Below are 20,798 nucleotides of genomic sequence, written 5' to 3' on the forward strand. Positions count from 1 at the left end.
ACCCACTGCCAACAAGGTAATCTTGATTGTAATCATCTTCTTTTTCTCTCTCTTCCAATCCCACCGTCATATTAGGATCAAGCTTTTCACAATCCTCAATTATCAGATGTTTTAATGCGGTTGAAGATTTCAAACCATGCGGTAGTGAAATCAAGTTTCTGTAGCTAACAACAAACAAGGTTTGAAGGGATGCCAGGTTCTGAATCCCTCCAAGCAGATATTCTAAATTTTCACAGTATCTAATTGACAATTGTCGAAGAGATTTCAAGTGATCAAATCCATTCTGAGATAGAGCCCTGTATTTTGAACTTGTATAAACATTTTGAGACCAATCATGCCCCTCATATCTTTGGCCAACTCTTTAATTCCCCTGCAACCGATAACAGTTTCTAAACCATGTAGCATAATTACATATGAAATTCGAAACTTTCTTTACATTGGAATTGCCTCTTAGGTCAAGATATCTTAAATGCTTCAAACTACTAATATTTTTAGGCAATACCTCAAAACTAGATCTTTGTAGATCCAGCACTGGCAATTTATAAAATCTTGAAAGGCATTTTTTAATAAAAGATTTATTGTTAAGATCTTTCTGAAGCGAAATTATAATTTAAAAATTAAACTTCAAATTTCAATAGATTATAAGGATCATTATCATAATTTGACCTACTATTTTTTGCTAGCCAAATTTTTTTTTTTTTGATATTTTTATGAAATATAAAAAATCGAATTTTTTTGAATGTGTAAAAATTAGGCATTGAAATATATTCATCACATATGTGTGGTTATTTTTTCAAAGACTTTATCACATATATCAAAATTGGGTTTGTATGTTTTTTTTTTTTCTTTCTTTGTTACTTTTTTTTCTTTGAAAATATCCGTAAAATGGGCCTTGCTATAAGAATAGGAGATTACAAAATTAATTATGTTATTATAAAACCCTAATCTGCAATTAGAACAAAAAAATTAGTTACAATAGAGTTACATTCACGGCAATTAACATAGGACTAGAGAAATTGAAAGAAAAACCATTTTTATTCGTAGTTATAAGTGAACAACGAACCAATTTCCAGGTAAAATAAAAATGTGGAACTAAGGGGTCAGGGTGTTCATGGACCGGACCAAAACCTAGTTAATAGTTGTTACTTTTGAAATTTTGCCTAATATCTGACCTGGCTTGCCCATGGAGTTTTGGATAAGTTTGGTTACTATTAAAAAATATTATTACATTAATATTTTAAAAATAGTTTTGAATTAAATTTAAATAAAAATATTTTTTGTTAATACAATAATAATTCGAACAAAATCTAATTTTCAAAACTCCTGTTCAAGATGCAACTTGAGTAGAACTCAATTTATGAATTTGATAAACAATCTGATCCCTGGATAAGTTTAAGTTTATATGTGACATAGTCAAATATACAGATAGAAATAATACTTTTTAAGCAATATTTATTATGAAACCATAAAAAAGATTTTGCTGCATCTAGGAATTAATGTTCTTGAAAAGTCTTTTGGAGAAAAACTAAATATGATGATCAACCAAAATAATAAAAAGTGGTTTTTTAGATTATGAAATTAGTTTTGATGAATTAATTATAAAATGATATTAAAATTATAATTTGAAGATTGATATAAAAAATAGAATAGTTTGTTTAATAAGACAAATATGGTGGAAAGATGAGAAGCTATGATAGGATTAGATAAAAAATAGGTAAAAAATATATCTCAATTGGATCATATTATAAATTCCTTTTAATGTGTTAGAAAATAGAAAAAGTTATGAGATTGGAGGATAAGAATTATGCAAGTGAAAGAATGTAATCAGTAATATTATTGCATATTAAAAAAAGAAAATAATGTAAAAAGCAATAAGCAAATACATAATATGAAGTTTTTGTGACATTTAAGTCCAAAAGAAAGGAGCATACCAAGTTTTGAACAAAACAACAATCGAACAAAGAAAGGAAATTACAAGTTATAACACAATTACACAACAACAACAATCAAGACACGTCGCAAACCAAATCTTGTACAATCCAACAAATGAACAAAGAAAAGAAATTACAAGTTTTAACACAATTACACAACGACAACCGGGACACGTGGCAACCTAAGAACATCCTTGAACTCAACTTTAGAGATTGCAAGAAGAAGAGTAGTTTGGTCCAGCCACCAAGAGAAGCCCCGATCGCATGCCAAATGATATTGAGATATGCACTGCCACTCAACATCAATGAAGCCAATTAGGATTTACAAAAATTTCTAAACAATTCTAAATTGACCAGCATTTTATTTTGTAAAAGATGTGAACTAAAATGTAAATAAAAAATGTGTATAAACAAACAAAAAAAAAAGTGGAAATGTAGCAATACAAATTAACAATTTATTTTGAGAGAAAAAAAAGAAAATGGAAATAAACAACTACGACTTATCTTTTCGTTGTTTAAAATGCAAGCAGATCATATTACTAGTTAATTGAATCATAAATATTGATTTCTATAATAATGTCTTAAATCACTTGTATTATTTCTCTGAAATGCTTATCAAAATTTTTTTTTTTTTTAATTTTGTCTTATTATTATTATTATATATGGAGAAAAGAAATAAAATTGAATTGGAAGAGAAAAAAAAGGAAAAATTAGTTGTTACCTAGAAATCGTCAGGTCGATCATTCTTTTCATGATGAGATTACCTTTCTACCAATCCGTATATCAGAGACATGAGCAATCTTGGGCCAATCCTCCCCCTTTTCTGGTTTGTATCTTTTTCTCAAAATCGGACTTCTTACAACTCTCAATCGTTTGAGGCATGGCATTCGCTCTGGCAACGATGACAACTTTGGGCAATCATTGATCCATAACATTTCAAGTGATGTGAGATCTTGCTTCACTGATAACTTTGTGAGATTCTCACATTTTTGAAGTCCCAAGACTTGCAAGGTGTCAGCAGATCTTAAAAGAAGCCATTGGGGTAGTGTCTCCAACTTTGGTAACCCTCTAATGATCAACGTTTGAAGGCGTAACCCACTGCCACCACGGTTATCTAGATTGCCATCATCATCTTTTTCTCTCCCTTCCAATCCCACTGTCATATTAAGATCAAGCTTTTCACAATACGAAATTATCAGATGTTTTAATGCGGTTGAAGATTTTAAACCATGCGGAAATGAGATCAAGTTCCTGCACATAACAACAATCAAGGTATGAAGGGATGTCAGGTTCTGAATCCCTTCAAACAGATATTCTAAATTTTCACAATATCTAAGTGACAAATGCCGAAGAGATTTCAAATGATCAAATCCATTCTCAGATAGATCCCTCTGTTTTGTACTTATTATTAACATTTTGAGACTGATCATGTATCTCATATCTTTGGGCAACTCTTCAATTCCCCGACAATCGACAAACAAAGTTTCCAATCTATGTAACTTACATATGAAATTCGGAAGTTTCTTTATGTTGGAATTGCCTCTTAGGTCAAGATACCTTAAATGTTTCAAACTACCAATATTTGTGGGCAACACCTCAAAACTAGATCCTTCTAGATCCAGCACTCGCAATTTCTGAAATCTTGAAAGGCATATTTTAATAAAGGATTCACTGCGACCACCCTTTTTCATATATCTGAAGCACAATGTGCGAGTGTTGCGTAACTTATCACCACCAAGGAACCTAGAAGGGTTCTCTTCAAGAAAATCCAAGTTGCCAATGCACAAATGTCGAACTCCTTGAGGAATATTTTGCCCGGAAGAGTTTACTGTGCAGCACTCGTTCTCTGCCACTTTCATTGCAAGATCATGCATAAGGCCTTGCATTTTAATATTATTAAAAGTATAGCTTTCAACAAAATCTTGGAAAAAAGATCTTGATGATAGATCATTCAAGTAACGCATGCCAATATCTTCAAGGCATTCGTTTTCATTGGAGGGCTGAAGCAAACCATGAGCCATCCAAAATTGGATCAACTTCCTTTCATGAAATTTATAATCCTTTGGGAAGACTGAAAAATATGCAAAACATTGTTTGAGATGTGAGGGCAATTCATCATAACTCAACTTCAAAACAGGAGAAATGCTTTTGTCCTTTCCCACTAACTTCCACATCTCATTATCTCTCACAAGTTTCCACTCATGTTCTGAAGTTTTGGAGAGAAGCAGACTCCCAAGTGTCTTCAAAACCAAAGGAACTCCATTGCATTTTTTAACAATCTCTTCCCCAATTTTCACTAGGTTTGGATATCGATTCACTTCCCCTTTCTTGAATGCAAATTGGAGAAACACTGACAAAGCTTCCTTCCTGTCAAGATCTTGAAGTTTGTGTGTTGGGATTGTGCGCATCTTCTCTGCAATTTGGTTATTACGAGTGGTGACTACAATTTTGCTTCCTCTACCTCCTCCCACTAACAGCTGTTTCAATTCATTCCACTTCATAGGATCCTCATTCCATACATCATCTAAAATGAGTAAATATTTTTTTCCATCCAAACAATCTCGGAAGGCCTTCTGTAATTGGTTTAAATCCATGTTACTATAATCGACCCCCTTTGCATCGACCCCCTTTGCATCTTTAATCATTTTTATCATTAAGCGTTTCAAATCAAAATCGTCTGAAACACACACCCACATTTTCAACTCAAAATGACTAGCCACACATTCATCCTCGAACACCAACTTTGCAAGGGCAGTCTTTCCAAGACCTCCAATTCCAACTATAGGAAGGACAGATATGTCTTCCCCATCTGTTGGATCTCGCATTAAAATTGTTATGATTTTTTGTTTGTCTCCATCTCTGCCAATGATATCTGCTGCTGGAACAAAGGAGTGGGTCTCTCTGTCCAAGCGCACGACATGGCTAGTGGCATCATGCCTTTCAGTGAGATGAAAGTTATTTTTCAAAGCAGCAATCTTAACAAACCTCTCAGCAACTTTTTTAATCTCATGGGCCATCCTAAATCGAAAAGCAATTGGGTTTGAGCTTGAAAAGAAATTGCTTACCTTCTTTCCAATGCCTCTCCGTTTAAGAACTTGCCTCCGCAACGCTTCGATTTCAAATTCATCTAACAAATCTTCCGCATCATAACAGGCATTCTTCAACTCTTGTAGCCAAACCCGCAGCTGCTTGTCACGAGCCTGTTGTTCTTCAGCATCTAAAAGCACAGCTTTGACAGTAGTTAAAGTTGTCTCAAGCTCCTCAAGGTCACTCTGAACAGCCCGAGCGAAGCGGATTTCTTGATAGGCAATATTGGTTAGTTTGGAAAGGAGGATTTCAGCAAGGATAAAGGCGAAGGATTCAGCCATGAGGGGTGGGGGAAAATGTTTTGTGCTGAGTCTTTTGCTGGATTTAAACAAGAAGCATGAGAAGTAATTAAAGAAAGAAGGTCCAATTCTGCAAAGTGGGACCTATGCAAGCTCCCAAAATTCATTTAAAAATAAATTCATTATTTATTAATTTCACAAGAGGAGCAATTCAGGTGTAATTTTTTATTTTGGATTATTCGATTAAAATTAATTTTATAATTCATTTAAATAAAAATAATATTTTAAATTTAATAATTTTGATTTAAAAGTTCAAAAAATATAAAAATTAGATTAATATAAATAAATTTTTATTCATTTTACAAATATCAATTATATACAAATTTCATTATACATAAATTTTAATTTAAGGACCCTGCATCCATTAGTGTAAGAATTACACAAGGGCAGAACCGAGGTGACGGGAGGCATCCATTACACAAACTGTCCCTGAATTGTCATTCAAATCAGAAGCTGATCTTGCCATGGTTGATGCAAATTTGATTATTTCTACAATGCCAAGAAGCAGAAGAGGAAGAAATGGTTGGTGATGGGATTTATTATATTCGTGAAAATGAGGGAAAGGGGAAAGACAGGGCATTGAAAGAGTTCGGCTAATGACAGATGGTTGGGCAGGTGGTAGTTAGCTGTTACCAATGAAAAAGATATAGGACTTGCCCGTAAGTTTAACGGGAGTAGAAGAGAGAGATTATTAGGCAATGACAGATCCAATTCTGCTAAGTGGGACCTATGCAAGCTCATACCAAAATTGAAGACTCGTAAATTTTGAAGACAAGACAACAGTCTCCGATCAGTTTTTTTTTCTTTAATAGTTTGAAGCCGGAGATAAAAAAATTTATAAGTTGAAATTTAAAATTTAAAATTATTTTTTAAATAATAATAATATAAATTAATTGAATTAAATTTTAAATTATATTTTTAAAGTACATTTAATAATTTATATATTTATATCAGATAAAATATTAAAATTTGTATATTCATATTATATTTTTCATAAAAATTATATGTTATAATTTATGTTAATACAAAAATCTTAAATATATTTTTTTATTTTGATAAATTTATATATAGTTCTTATTAAAATTTTAAATTTTATCATCTTCTTATTTTTTTATATTATATTCGTATCATATTATTATATCATATTTTAAATTATCAAATTTATTTTTTTATTTTTTATTTTTCTATTAGAGACGATTGTGTGAATCTTATGTGTTACTAGTAAATAAAATACCCCTTTGTTAGCCTCATAAAATTATGCCCAAGTAAATATTAAAAATCAAATACTTTAGTTTAAAGTAGAAATATTCATTAATTGAATCAAATAAAATCAAATCTGGTTGATAATTTTAAATATCAAATTTATTGATGTTTTAATAATCGAACCGATCATCAAATCAATTAAAAATTTAATTATTAATTCAACTAGCATAATTGGTTGATTCAGTTCACTATATCATTTTTTTGTTTAGACTTTAAGATTATATTTGATGCATAAAATTATTGATATGATAAAATAATAATCATTTTAAATCGTATTTAATTTGTATCTAAAGAGAGGGATAGGGATTATAAAGAGGATTAATATACTCTTAGCATAGGATCATTCAATCATCATCAAGTGGAGACAATTATTTTTAATCCATGAAATTGAACTTATATATAAAATTATAACCTTAAAAATTACATTAAGAATTCAAATTGTATAAACACTAAGAAGAATAATTTTGATAAATAAATAAATTATCTTATTATAATTATTGCATATATCAAACATAAAATAAAATGATATTATTTAATCTTATTTATAATATGATTTTATTCAATCATATTATAATTTTATATACTAAACATGACTTAAGTTTAAAAAGTGTATATTAAATGTATCATCTTACTATTTTTGTTTGTGAAATCAGAAACTTCACTGTCAATGAATAAAATAATTTTTTTTTTATTTTTTTTTTGACCTCTATATCATGGTAAATGTGTAGAATCATTTATAATATATATATATATATATAATATAATATAACATATAAAGTTAACAAATAAGGTTTGTTGATGTGGATCCTTACGTAAATAATTTATTTTTTTCAACACGTAAGATAATATTTATATTATATTATTTATCAAGTAATTCTATTTAATAAATTTAATATGTTTAGATAACTATTTAAATTTCAATCAAAATCTATAAAATATTAAAAATTTTACATAAATTTAAATTTAAATATATCATATTTAAATCAAAATCCATGTGAATATTTACATGAATGACTTTTAAATTGATACAAACAAAATTTCATTTAAATATGTTATCTTTTTAAATAAATTTTTTAATAATTTAAATATATATCTTTAAAATTTTAAAAATCTATAATAATATATATTATCTTTTAAAATATATATTTTAATAACCACAAGCTAAAACATTGGCGGCTCAATAGCATGGGATACTTTTGTCTCTAACATTATTGGAATTTATTAATTTTTAAAATAATTTTGATATGATTAGATAACTATTTAAATTCAAATCAAAATTTATAAAATATTAAAAATTTTACATAAATTTAAATTCAAATATATCATATTTAAATCAAAATCCATGTGAATATTTACATGAATGACTTTTAAATTGATACAAACAAAATTTCATTTAAATATACTATCTTTTTAAATAAATTTTTTAATAATTTAAATATATACTTTTTAAATTTAAAAACCTCAAATATAATAATATATATTATCTTTTAAAATATATATTTTAATAACCAAAAGCTAAAACATTGGCGGCTCAACGGCATGGGATACTTTTGTCTCTTAACATGATTGGAATTTATTAACTTTTAAAATGAATTTTTTAATAATTTAAATATACATAAACTTTTGTTAATAATCTAAATATATACATTTTAAAATTTAAAAATCTCAAATATAGTAATATATTATCTTACAAAATAGATTTTTTAATAATTTAGATATATGTCTTTTTAAATTTAAAACTCTCTTATCTTTCAAAATTTCATAATAATATTTTATTATTTGTTTATTTTTAAATTAAAACAACCAAATGTCAAATATATTAGAACACAACTTAGTTTTTTTTCTAAAGCCAATTTTATTTTTCTGCTCCTTTTTTCACCGTTATGTGTTATTTTTCGTCTGCTACAAAGTGTAAACTTACAGGGACATTTATTCTTTTTTTAGGTATAAACTTTGGATATTTTGTCATTAGCTTTAACTCTTTAATATCAACATGTGCCATGGTCATTACTTATTAATTAATAAATTTTATCCATGGTCATGGGTGCTGTGTAAATCTGATAGACAGTTAAAGATACTTTTTGTAAAGATTTATGCCACCTGAGATTCTTGCCTACATCTGTCAGATTATTGTTCGTAGCACAATATCTGAAACAAATGCTACTACATTATGACTAATTTAATTTGTGTGGTATTTAAAAGCCTTTTATCCAACAAGAATTTGACAAAAAATTTATTCCTTCAGATTACAAAGTTGAACGGTTTGGTTGAGTTATAAGTTTCAAACTGCATTTTTTTTAGTAATTTTTCTTGAATCTTGGATTGTATGTGAACCATGTTATAGGTGTATTTGCTGATACCCTTATGCTTGAATATGTTTGTCTGCATATATATATATGTATGTATAAGTTAATCATATCATGTATAAGAATATAATTTAATGGTGCAATGTGACAATGTTTTTATATTTCAATGATATTGCTATCTAATCTCTGATTTTGTTTGTTGTATAAATTGATTGTTTACAAAAAAATTACTTTAAAAAATTATAAATATGGTTAAAATATAAATCCTAACAATCAGTAAACACATTCATAAAAAGATAAATGTATATTCATTCATGACATGTTAACATATCAAATTAAGAAATGATTAAGATTACAAACGATTTAGTTTTCCTCTGTCTTCTATTTGACTTTGGAATTAAGTCTCCCTACTATAAATATTATCATTTTTACTTATAAAAATCTAATTTTGAAATTTTTATTTCTATAATGCCAGGAAGAAGAAGAATAAATGTTTGAGAGGGAAAGGAGAAAGAGAAAGCATTGAAAGAGTTGGGTTAATGACAGTTAGTTGGGCAGGTGGTAGGCAGCTGTTACCAATGAGAAAGGTGTAGGTATTGCCCACAAGTATAATGAGAGTAGAAGAAAGAAATTATTAGGCATTGACAGATCCAATACTGCTAAATGGGACCTATGCAAGCTGATACCAAAATTGAATGCTCATGAATACTCATAAATTTTTAAGATACAATAGAGATGTAATCGATTAAGTTCGAGTCGATTAGTATTAAGTTCGAGCTTGAGTTTAACTTCAAATTTTATGCTCGAAATTTGATTTGAATTCGATCGAATTTTATTTTTTTAACTCAAACTTGATTCGAAATAGAAGTCGAACTACTCGAGTTCGTTCGATTATATTCAGTTAACATGTTAAAATAAACTATATTTTTATATTTGATAAAAATTTGATTATTTGTGCTCAAACTTAAACTTGAATTCGAGACATTTTATAGATTAAAATAATTAAAATATAAAAGCGCGATTAAGTTCATGAGCTGCTCAAGTCGAATATAAGAATGTTCGAACTCGGCTTAATCGATAAGTTAAGCTACTCAAATTCGAGCTCTACTTAATAATAACCAAGCCGAATTTGAGTTTTATTCGAGTCGAACTCAAAAATAATTTACGAGTATTAAAATATCATTTACACCCTTAATGACAACTGTCTCCAATTAGTTTTTTTTTTCTTTAATAGTTTGAAGCTTAAGATAAAAAAATTTATAAGTTGAAATTTAAATTTTAAATTTATTTTTTAATAATAATGGTATAAATTAATTCAATTAAGTTTTGAGTTGTATTTTTGAAGTACATTTGGTAATTTATATATTTGTATCGGATAAAATATTAAAATTTATATATTTTTAGTGTATTTTATATAAAAATTATATGTTGTAATTCGTATTAATACGAAAATCTTAAATATATTTTTTTATTTTATTAAATTTATATATAATTATTATTAAAATTTTAAACCACATCATCTTTATTTTTTTGTATAATATTTATATCGTATTATCATATCATATTTTAAATTATCAAATATATTTTTAAGCTTTTTCATTTTTCAATTAGAGATGATTGTGTGAATCTTACATGTGTTACCAGTAAATAAAATATCCCTTTGTTAGCATCATAAAATTATGCCCAAGTAAATAGTAAAAATAAAATACTTTAGCTTAAAGCAAAAATGTTCACGGATTGAATCAAATTAAATCAAATCCCGTAGATAATTCTAAATATCGAATTTATTGATGTTTTAATAATCGAACTAATCATTAAATAAATCAAAATTTCAATTATTGATTCAATTAGTATAATTGGTTGATTTAATTCATTATATCAATTTTTGTTTAGACTTTAAGTTTATTAAGTATATATTAAAGGTATCATCTTATTATTTTTATTTGTGAAATCTAAAAATTTCATTATAAATGAATAAAATATTAAAAAAAAACTAACCTCTATGTCATGGTAAATGTGTAGAATCATATTATAATAATAATAATAATGCGTTTGAAATTAACGGTAATAAGAATTTATTAGAAAAAGAACTAGAATTAAACCGAATCATTATCAAGATGGATAAAACTTATCAATTAAGTCAATCCCAGTTAGTTGAGAAGATGAGAATATACGTAGAGGAGAGGAATGAATGCCCACCCCCCTCCCCCCCCCCTTTTTTTTTTGTTTTCTAGAGAATGGAGGGTAAATTACAGGTTCATCAAACCTAAACCTACACAGCAGAAGCAAACGTAGGACAAAGTTAAACCAAATTAATGGCTGAAGAATTTGAATTGATAAATAAACTTTAAACTGTTTAACCTGCATGATCCAGTGTAAAATATTTGACAAGATAATTACTCGTATATATTCAAATTTCAAAATTATTAGGGGAAGGAAGGGGGGGTTACTCAAATAATAAATTAATTACACAAAGGAATAAAAGAATAATAAATTACTCAAAGCTTGCCATTTTTATTTCGTAATTTACAAATGGATATAACAGTTCTTTATTCAAGTTTTAACTTGGCATAGTAATTAAGAAAATTGATTTTAATGTATATTTTATTAAAATTTTAAATTCTTTTACAATAAAATGTGTTGTTATGATTTTAATGTTAAACAAAATCATATAACAATTACTGTAAAATATATAAAAAAAGAAAATCAAGAATTAAAAAAATGAAGGATGGCAAGAAAATAAAATCGAAGTATTGTTTTATAGAACTTGAAAACAAATTGAATATGTTTGGCCAAAAAGATTTAATATTTAAAACATAGTGAACTCAAAACTCAAACCCCAATTCCAATCAAATATATCAACAAATGAAATTGGAATAATTTTATCAAAATTTAGCAAATTGCAAAACTATTATTGATTGAAGGGATATAGCTTGTGTAACGTCAATTTCAAAGGCGGTTGTCCATATCTTTCCCAGGAATTAATTGATTTTGCTTTATCTACCGACCATCCATCTCCAACTTTAATTTCTTTTTGTCTTTTTTCCTACGTTTCTATCCCATTCTTTTTATTTCTTTTTGTTTTCTTTCAATAAAATTTTCAGTTACGTCAAAGTTTTAGAGGACTCATTCTCAAAATATTATTCCTGGTCTATAGTTTCATCAGCCACCACCCCACCATTGGAAAATACTCATACGACGTTTTTCAGGTAAAAGTTTTTATTAAACACGATTTAATAAAAATTAAAATAAAAAATAAAAAATAATTAATTGTTAGAGTTTAATAAAATTATTAATAATATGTAAAAAATTTATTAAAAATATTATTTGTAATTTAAATTTGATGAATACTTATTAAATGATAAAAAAATTTATTAAATGTTATTTTTTAAAAATAATTACATGAAATAATTAAATTAAATTTGTATTTACAAAAGGGTTTTTCAAACTAAGAAGGTGAGTGTAATTTCATTAATTTCAACCGAAGAAGACACAAAATAATAGTTTTTACACCCTATTAAGAAGGAAAAAAAAAATATATATATATATATATATATGATCATTTGATATGAAACTTAAATGAATTCTTTTGAGTTTTGATTGATATATACTTTTATTAATTAATTATTAAATTTGTTTTAAAGTGGCAAGTCTCTTTGGGGTTGAGTTCGAAATTGAAATCAATGAAAAGGTGGGTAGCCTAGGAAGAGACGAGAGAGTCCTTTATAAACCTAGAAATAAAGTGGTGAGTAGAACAGCCAACTGCACTCTTTATTGTGTGACATTGGTGAGGTTATCGTAGCTGGAAGCAATTGGAGGGAAGTTGCGATTTTTGGGCTTTTTATTAAAATGCCTTTTTTTGTTCCACTTTCAATTTAGTCCCCACAAAAAACAATGTTGCTTGGTTTCCTTCTTACCTATAACAATAGCAACCTCCTTTGTCCTCAATTTCTTTCTGGGCTTTGGTATTGGCTCCTTCTTTGTCCTTTGGTTCAGGTTGCAACAGTCTATTTGCTTTCGAATTTTATTTGTAAGTACGTATATATGTAGTTTTTTTTTTTTTTTTAGGGTTAATATGGGTTAGAGGCAGCAACTAAATAAATCATATAATTTTCAGTCAGATTATTTTGAATCGAAGAAACTTTTAAGATGTTTCATATTTGGATATTTTAAATTTGACATTTGAATTAGATAAGTTTGAATTAAATTTAAATTTAGATTATTGTGTTTTAAATTCAAACTTATTTAAATTATTTCGAGTTTTAAATTTGAATTATTTTAATTTTAAATTGAATGATTTCAAATTGTGATTTTTTTAATCAAATCACGATGTATAATTAAATCAAATTGGATAAAAGTCAAATTTAGATAAATTAGATGAATTTTTAAAATTCAAATAATTTTTATTCTAATTAAGTCTTGTGATTGCTAGCAAAGTTATTTTTTCTAAGCATATTTATGGGAATCATTATAACTTTAAAAATGTGGGATTGAGATTTGCTTCCTTACAAATAAGAATGGCACACTCTCTCTTTCAAATAGATAGTAAAGAATCTATGAAAACACAGTTTAAAAAAAAAGAAGGAAAGAACAGTGACAAAATAAAATATTGGACATAAGTTGGATGAGATTGACTTTGGAAAGAACACAAACAATGAAATACTGACATAAGAGAAGATAAGTTTCATCATGGTTGTCAACCATTAATTGTGAAATGGAAATGGACCCTCTAATATGGCAATATATGCATGGTCAATCTATATCAATATTGTACTCACAAACTATTCAGTTTATAATATTGCTTTTTTTTTTTTTTTCTGTTTTGATTCTTTGCTGGAAAACTGTTTATGAGCTTGTAAAGCAAAGCCACATCCATTCTTACAACAACAAAGAAACCGACTCTTAATTTGTACCAATTCTTTTATTTTGTGAAGCCAAGACAACTATTTCTGAAGGGAATGGTCTCATTTAAAGTTTATTTGGTGGAGTCAGAATGATGAAAAGATGAGACTTGTTTGCAGCAAATAAATTATCATTGCAGACAATTCATATATTTATAACATATTTGTTTTATTTAAAATACAAAAATTATTATATCATTATTCATGTCATACATCAAAAATAAAATAAATATTTTTATTTTTATTAAACTCATATATGATTTTCGTTATAATTTTAATAATATTTTTGTATTGTATCTTTATATCATATCTAAAACTATCAAGACTACTCAATTTAATTTTTAGTAGTTAGAAAAAGGGCATTTGGAATTATAATTGTAACTGCCATCCGGCAATTAACTGGATGACTGCCAATTTAAGCAAATGAAACAAAAGTTAGCAGACAAATAATTGAGATGAGAAGTAAGTAACTTTCTAGTGATTTGAAATTTGTAAGCACAAAGTCAAGGATGTTTAACATAAAAAACAAAAATGTATTACATCATTTAGTTCAAGTGGATTAGTCTTTCCATTAAAGTGGTTTGAACTTAAATTTTTGAGGGTTCAATCAAAATGTAGGTTGGTTACTGGATTGCGTTGCTAGTGCTACTATTGACTTTTTGCATTAATTGTGAATTAATTGTGAATTAATGATGCATTAAGGTTGCAGCTGCTGCTATTGACTTTTTGCAGTTTTTGGCTTAATGAAACTAAGGCCGGCTTTCTCAACAATGGATCTAACAATTTTCGACACAGACCCGTTAACACGATACGAAATTAATGGGATTTGAGTTTTGGAGCTAAAACATGAAAGCTATACAAATGGATCTGTATTTCATTCTCTGGTACTTCACACCAGACGCTATTTAAGAAGGCAAAAATCATAGACAAGTCGGAGTGTTTTCTGTTTCTGAAGAGGTTACAATTGCAAGTTGGGACAAAAACAACTATAATGACAAAGGGATTTGGCTCTCAGAATGAGAATTCTTCAGGTATTTCTTGAAACTTGCCTGACAAGAAACCATAATATTTCTCTTTAAGATCTCCACCTGAAAATATGACATTTAGGTAAGTAAAACCGGATCCAAAAATTGCAAAGGAAAGAGGATTACATAGCTACCTCTTTTAAGTTCAAATGGTGCAACGTTTCCAAATCCAACCATCTTCAGAATATCTTTGCCTGGAAAATCAACAAAAAAAAATGATATCATAAATAAACAAATCCTTAAAGCAGGAAAACAATCCAGCTCGAGCTTCTAAAAACCAAAAAAATCCTCCAGAGACTTGATAAGGCACATGGAACAGCAATGAATTGGTAAACTTTTGTTTACATTAAGGATCGTCTATGTTTTAAAAACTCTATAAATAATTTGCTAAAGATTTTAGAGTAATGGTCAAAATGCTGCCAGCATAACCACATGGTTGATAACCCAGCCTTTCAGAGGTGGTTCACAATAGCAACATGTGAAGACCTTAAGCAATAAAAAATAGTTTTGATAAATCCTTAGTTGATAAGTATCCTTTCTGACAATTCGTCAGGATGAAGCAATAGATTCTATATGCTTCTCCACTTCCTTTCCCCATGATAAGATTTAAGAAGAGAAGTCAACCTCACAAACTCCAAGATGACAATTATGCCATTCAGCAGTGTTCATGCTTGATTTGATGATGCAGAGTTATAACACTTAGAGCTTTGAACCTTACGATCATTTAATAAGGAATTATCATCTTTTTATCAACATGAACCCGGTGCATGATTCAGTAGATTCTTCCTCAACAATGAATTGTTACATAAAACAACAAGGTAGATATTGAGAAACATATCATGATTATTCCAGACCTGCAACACTCTTTCCTTCTTCACCGACATTAACAAGGAAGGTTGGTATCTAGTTCTCTTTCAACTATAGAAACAATTTAGAAACATATAATAGTACGGCTCATCGATTAGCAGTTAACAATGACAACGATTAATTTAACATATTTATATAAGCTTTGAATTAAAAAAATTACATAAGCTAGTAAATTTTCATTTTTAACCCTGGAGTGAAGAGTCTTTGCAAGATCCAATGCGTTAATACAGGAAGGACCCCAAGCATAAGCAGGCACAAACTCCCCATTTTGATAGCCAGCCAAAAAGCGATAAGCTGCTTGGCCAGGAGAGAGCTTTGATATAGAAGGGATGCTTCCAGAACTGCAGGACAGAGAAAATTCCACTGCTTTTAACAGCAAAGTCAATTTGTTTAGGAAAAACATGTTAAATTACACCAATTAGAGTATATTTTTCTAATTCTTCAGAATTTATAAATAACATAGGAGCCAAATGGAACAATATTTTTGTTATTTTCTCCAAAGGCAGACAATGAGGAGTGGACCATAGAGAAAGTTACAAACACTCAACCTTTTCAACCCATGCAGATAAATTATTTCCATGGGACTAACAGTAAATTGATAATAAATGAGAGAAGGAATCTACTGAGATTTACAACACACAAACAACATGGAGAAAAGCCGCTGAAGTCTCTACTCTCAAGGCACCTTCAGGTGTTGGCTCTGAGTTATGTTTCAAGAAACACGAGGGATTCTTTGTACCTTTCAATTTCTGTGCAACTAAAAATATTTTTCTATTTGATGATTGGGGTGCACCGGTTAATTTATATCTGCTTAGAAGGATAACCACCTTGAGAATTTTGCAAGAATATGTCTGCATGTGCCTAGAGTCACATGCTGAAAGTCACTTAATGCCATAGTTATGGGAAACAACGCTCAATAATATTTCTGTTCCTTATTTTAAAAATAACATCAACTTTTCTTACAAAACTAGTTAACTCCCCACTCAACTTGGAGAACTAGCACTCTGTGGTTTCACATGTTCTAGGAGAAGTGGATCAACTGATCTAACCAGCCAACTAAGTTCAATGAACTCTTGTCTAAAAAATTAAAAGTTCAACTTTTGAAAGACCACTCTTGCTTGCATACCATATTTCATGACTGATACAAGGGAAAGGCACTGATACCAGGGGAATATCATATTGCATTGCATATTAATTGTCCAAAGGAACTGAGCAACATTTATTCATTTTTTTACCTATCAGATATTGCGAGGATAACAGCAGATGGCATTTTGTATAGATTTTCTTCGCAGGACATTTTGGTTTTAAACAAAGGTGAAACACCTTCATGGGAAAGGACTACACCTGCATCCGCAGACACCAACATATCTGCACAACTCTGAATAATATTCTCTGGGGCAAACATAAGAACCACAGAATTACCAGATACTAGGATCCTGAAATTTCCAACATACAGATGTGAGTTACATATTGCACATTTATCATAACTATGAAAACATAGCAGTTGAAGATAAAAGACTCTACCTAGCAGATAGAGGAAGGCCTCCTCGTGCAGATATAACTGGCTCAGATAAGGCAGCTAAAGCTTTTTTAGTTCCATTTATATCAGAAAATGCTTTACCACATAAAATAAGTGAAGAACGCTCAACATCAGCTGCTATAAATCCATTATTTCCTTGAGCTCCAAGCCCAATGACATCCCCTATGGCCGCACTGTATAAATGAAATTTAGAAGCTGAAATATCATGATTTATTAAATCTTAAACACTGTCAGTCGTGCTAGAGTTAGAAACAGGGTGAGGGACCTGAACGCTACAAGGAGAAATGAAGTAACTGAATAATTTCCACTATGAGGCTCAGGAACAACCTAATAGTAGCAACACTCAAGACATTAAGGAAATGGGAACTTTATAATTTAGTTCAGGTTCTAGACTTTCTTTTCGATGTTGTACATACTAAAGGCAATAAAACAACAAAAACATTTAAATTTCAAACCTTATTGATGTAGCAGCATAAACTGTTAAAGGACAAGAATCATGGGAAACAGCGCGAGTAGAAGTCTCCCAAAGAACATTAGAAAGTGTCAATACGGCAGATGGACTGTCACTAATCACACGAACTTTAGCATCTGATTTTGGTGATGAACTGATAGCCCCATCATGGACAAAAATGTTTGAGATAGATGATAGGTGAGTTGTCACCTAATAAAATCAAGAATAGCAAAACAAGCATTATCATCCATGATGCTGTTTGCATCATCAACTAGGAATTCAAGAAGCAACTTTCAAATGGAAACGATGGTGCAAACATAGATTCATGTGATCTTAGCACATCTCTAATGCTCTACATTTCAAGAACATCAAACATTATGCTTTTAGGTTTTCTCCTTAAAAAGTACCCCAATACTCCTTTATTGTTTAACATAAAGGTTCACTATTAATGTTTCATATTTTTAATTTATGGATTTGGCTTCTGCATCTCTCTTTTTTGTCAAATTTCCCACAAGCATTCTCAGACATTAAAGCTTCAACCTACCTAAATGAATTTGACATTTATCATAACTGACACAATTGATAATGCCCAGCATTGCATGCAAAACATCGAACATTTTGTAGATGAATGTTATCATTCATCATATATTACTTATGAATATGAAGGAACCAAGTTTATTCTCTAAGATACTAACTATGCATGTAGAGAGGTGAGAGACAGAGCGCTTGTGAGTGAGTAAAGACAAGAGAATTTCCATTCTTATCTCTAAGATTAAAGGCAGAATAAGAACAGAAATATTAAAGTTACAAAACAAGACATACCTGCTTCAAAAGTTTACTATATTGCGCCTTTGAAATTGCTGAAGTTCTCCCAAGAGTTCCCCTAACATGAACTGGAATCCCGGACAAGGATTCTGACAAAGGAAAACAGGAAACAAGAAAATCAGAAACACCTAAACAACAAAAAAAGGAAGAAAATACCATTCCACTCAATACGGTGAAAGTTTTACCTGCGATGGTTGCACCTTTTTTTTGCAATTCAGAAGACTTCAAGTTTTGGAAAGCGTTATCCTTCACAATTACACCTTTTCCAGCCAGACCCCCATTAAGTCCATAAAAAAATTCAGGGCTTTCCCTATATTAAAAGAAGCAAAAAGCAGAATGATAAGTGTGCAACTTCCATCAAGTACAAACTACGGAGTATGTCACATACTGTCACATGTATAACACAATTAACATCTTTATGGTTTTTACTGTGTAAACAAGATATTAATCAGATTCAAACATACACATCAAAGTCTAATTTTGAATGTTAGCATTATTTTCCAGTACATATGAAAGCTCATTGAAATTTGGTTACACAATGGAAGTTAGCCCCAATCCATAACTCATAAACCTCTATCCCTGAAATCCAAACTCAAAACCTTTAAGTCGAACGTTTAAAGTTTCTAACAATTACAGTATCCAATGGATGAAAAATGTTTAGAATTATTATTACCGATTTTTAAGCAATGGTTTGAATACCCTTTTAACATTTGCAAACTTAAGTAAATCCGTATAACTAATAAAATACAAAACAAAGCTTAAAAATACCCAGAAACCCTAATTCATATAAACGAAATTAGACTTCTAATTCAATACAAAATGCCGCATAATTAGCTCCAGCTAGAGAATCTAAACAAACTGAAATAAAAGTTAAGCTAATAATGAAATGCCCCAATGCTCAAACGATCTCAAAAAAAAAAATGTTTCGTGATAATATAAACTCAAAAAAAAATCGAAAATAAGAGACTAACGAGTCGAGATGAGAGTAAGAAAGGGAGAGTGAATCTGGAAATAGAGGAACAATACAATGACGATGCCGTTGTTTGGATGAATCGTTTGAGAATAAGGTTCCTCATTTTTCTTTTTCTTCGCTGAAAATGAAAACACCCCTCCGAGAAAATGGAGTCAAACGGACTTTGGCAGAAAGAGAAACCCAAACTAAGTCTTCGTTTTTTTATAGTTTTGTTGACATTGGTTGAACAATGACTCAATGGGGTGAGTTAAGGCACAGAGAGAGAGAGAGATAGCGGAAGAAATGAGAGATGATGGGCCTTGAATTTAGAAAGAATTGGGTTATTAATATGGGTTATGAATTTTTGAAATATTCCCATAGTAATTTTTTTTTCCAGGAAAATGAAATCAATGGATTTATAAACAAACCGGGAATGACGTTTTTTTTCTTTATACTGGGAATGTTGTTTCAATAGTTTGCAACTGTTTTAGCAGTATGTTACATATTTCCGTTGTAGTAGGTAAGAAGTGGTAAATAATCGTAATTATATAAATTAATTAAATTAAATTTTGAGTTTTTGTAATAAGTTTGCTATTCTCATTTGACTGACTGACTTTAGATTTTGTTCAGTTTGATGGTATCAATTATTTCCAAGAATGACCTTCATTTCATAATGTTCATTTATTTTCAACTCTATGTCTAAACTATTTGGTTATTATATTGTATTGTTACTGCTAATTATTTCAAGTGAAACTTTGTGGAGGGCAATTGAGCAGTAATCATTCTAATTGCTAGTAGTCCACTAGTTCGTTTTGATGTCATTTTTTCTAACAAGTCCCCAGCATTGTGCTAGTCTCCATGCAGACATGGAAATATTTTATGTTAAAAACTGTTTTGAAATCAGTGTCTGATCAGATTTGAAGTAAATTCTCCTCCCTGAAATTATTGGATTATGACTTCCTTGCTTGCTTGTCTCTGGTTTTAAATTTTATGAAGTTACTTTAATGTGAGGCATGGAGCTTTATGTAACAAAATATAAAAGGCCTTTTTAGAGTACTTGAGAGAAAGAAGCATCAGCACGCGTCGAGTTTAAAAAAGTTATAATTTTTGGATAGAATAATTTTCCTTCCAAATTAATTATATATCAGGTGGTATAAAATTGATTTCTAAGGATCAAGTAATGGAGAAGAGAATGATAAGTTTGGTTTACCACAAGTTCAATGCAACTGATTTAAGTACCTCATTAATTTTAATTAACTGTGATCAATGAATCAAAATAATTATAAAATATTGACAAAAAAACATGTTTAGGGTTTAATTATTATAAGAGAGATTAAATAATAATGTGACA

At 29.3% G+C, this 20,798-nt stretch overlaps 2 protein-coding genes across 9 annotated transcripts; both read right to left on the bottom strand.

Annotated features, from left to right (window-relative positions):
- Positions 1-1,862: 1,862 nt before the first annotated feature.
- Positions 1,863-5,358, bottom strand: LOC149514971 (putative disease resistance protein RGA1). Its single transcript, XM_089743223.1, has 2 exons — positions 2,653-5,358; positions 1,863-2,220 (listed from the first exon to the last, which is right to left on the bottom strand). Exon 1 carries the CDS (start codon positions 5,297-5,299, stop codon positions 2,681-2,683), a length of 2,619 nt encoding a protein of 872 aa, XP_089599349.1. The 5' UTR covers positions 5,300-5,358; the 3' UTR covers positions 1,863-2,220; positions 2,653-2,680.
- Positions 5,359-14,634: 9,276 nt separating this feature from the next.
- Positions 14,635-19,754, bottom strand: LOC111294092 (uncharacterized). Of its 8 annotated transcripts, none has more exons than XR_016327410.1 (10): positions 19,522-19,754; positions 18,681-18,805; positions 18,493-18,584; positions 17,675-17,880; positions 17,204-17,392; positions 16,915-17,115; positions 15,867-16,042; positions 15,667-15,730; positions 14,947-15,006; positions 14,635-14,875 (listed from the first exon to the last, which is right to left on the bottom strand). XR_016327410.1 is itself a non-coding variant. In XM_089743227.1 (8 exons), exons 1-8 carry the CDS (start codon positions 19,569-19,571, stop codon positions 15,727-15,729), a joined length of 1,017 nt encoding a protein of 338 aa, XP_089599353.1. In that variant the 5' UTR covers positions 19,572-19,754; the 3' UTR covers positions 15,696-15,726. The 8 variants fall into 8 exon arrangements, 3 of the variants coding, with proteins under 3 accessions (XP_089599353.1, XP_089599352.1, XP_089599354.1); XR_016327409.1 differs by having other exon boundaries at positions 15,867-16,020; positions 16,919-17,115; positions 19,522-19,753; XR_016327408.1 differs by having other exon boundaries at positions 15,867-16,020; positions 19,522-19,745.
- Positions 19,755-20,798: the final 1,044 nt, after the last annotated feature.

Source organism: Durio zibethinus, chromosome 14 (genome assembly GCF_047325235.1).
Source record: "Durio zibethinus cultivar Kanyao isolate XHJ-2024 chromosome 14, ASM4732523v1, whole genome shotgun sequence".
NCBI lineage: Eukaryota > Viridiplantae > Streptophyta > Magnoliopsida > Malvales > Malvaceae > Durio > Durio zibethinus.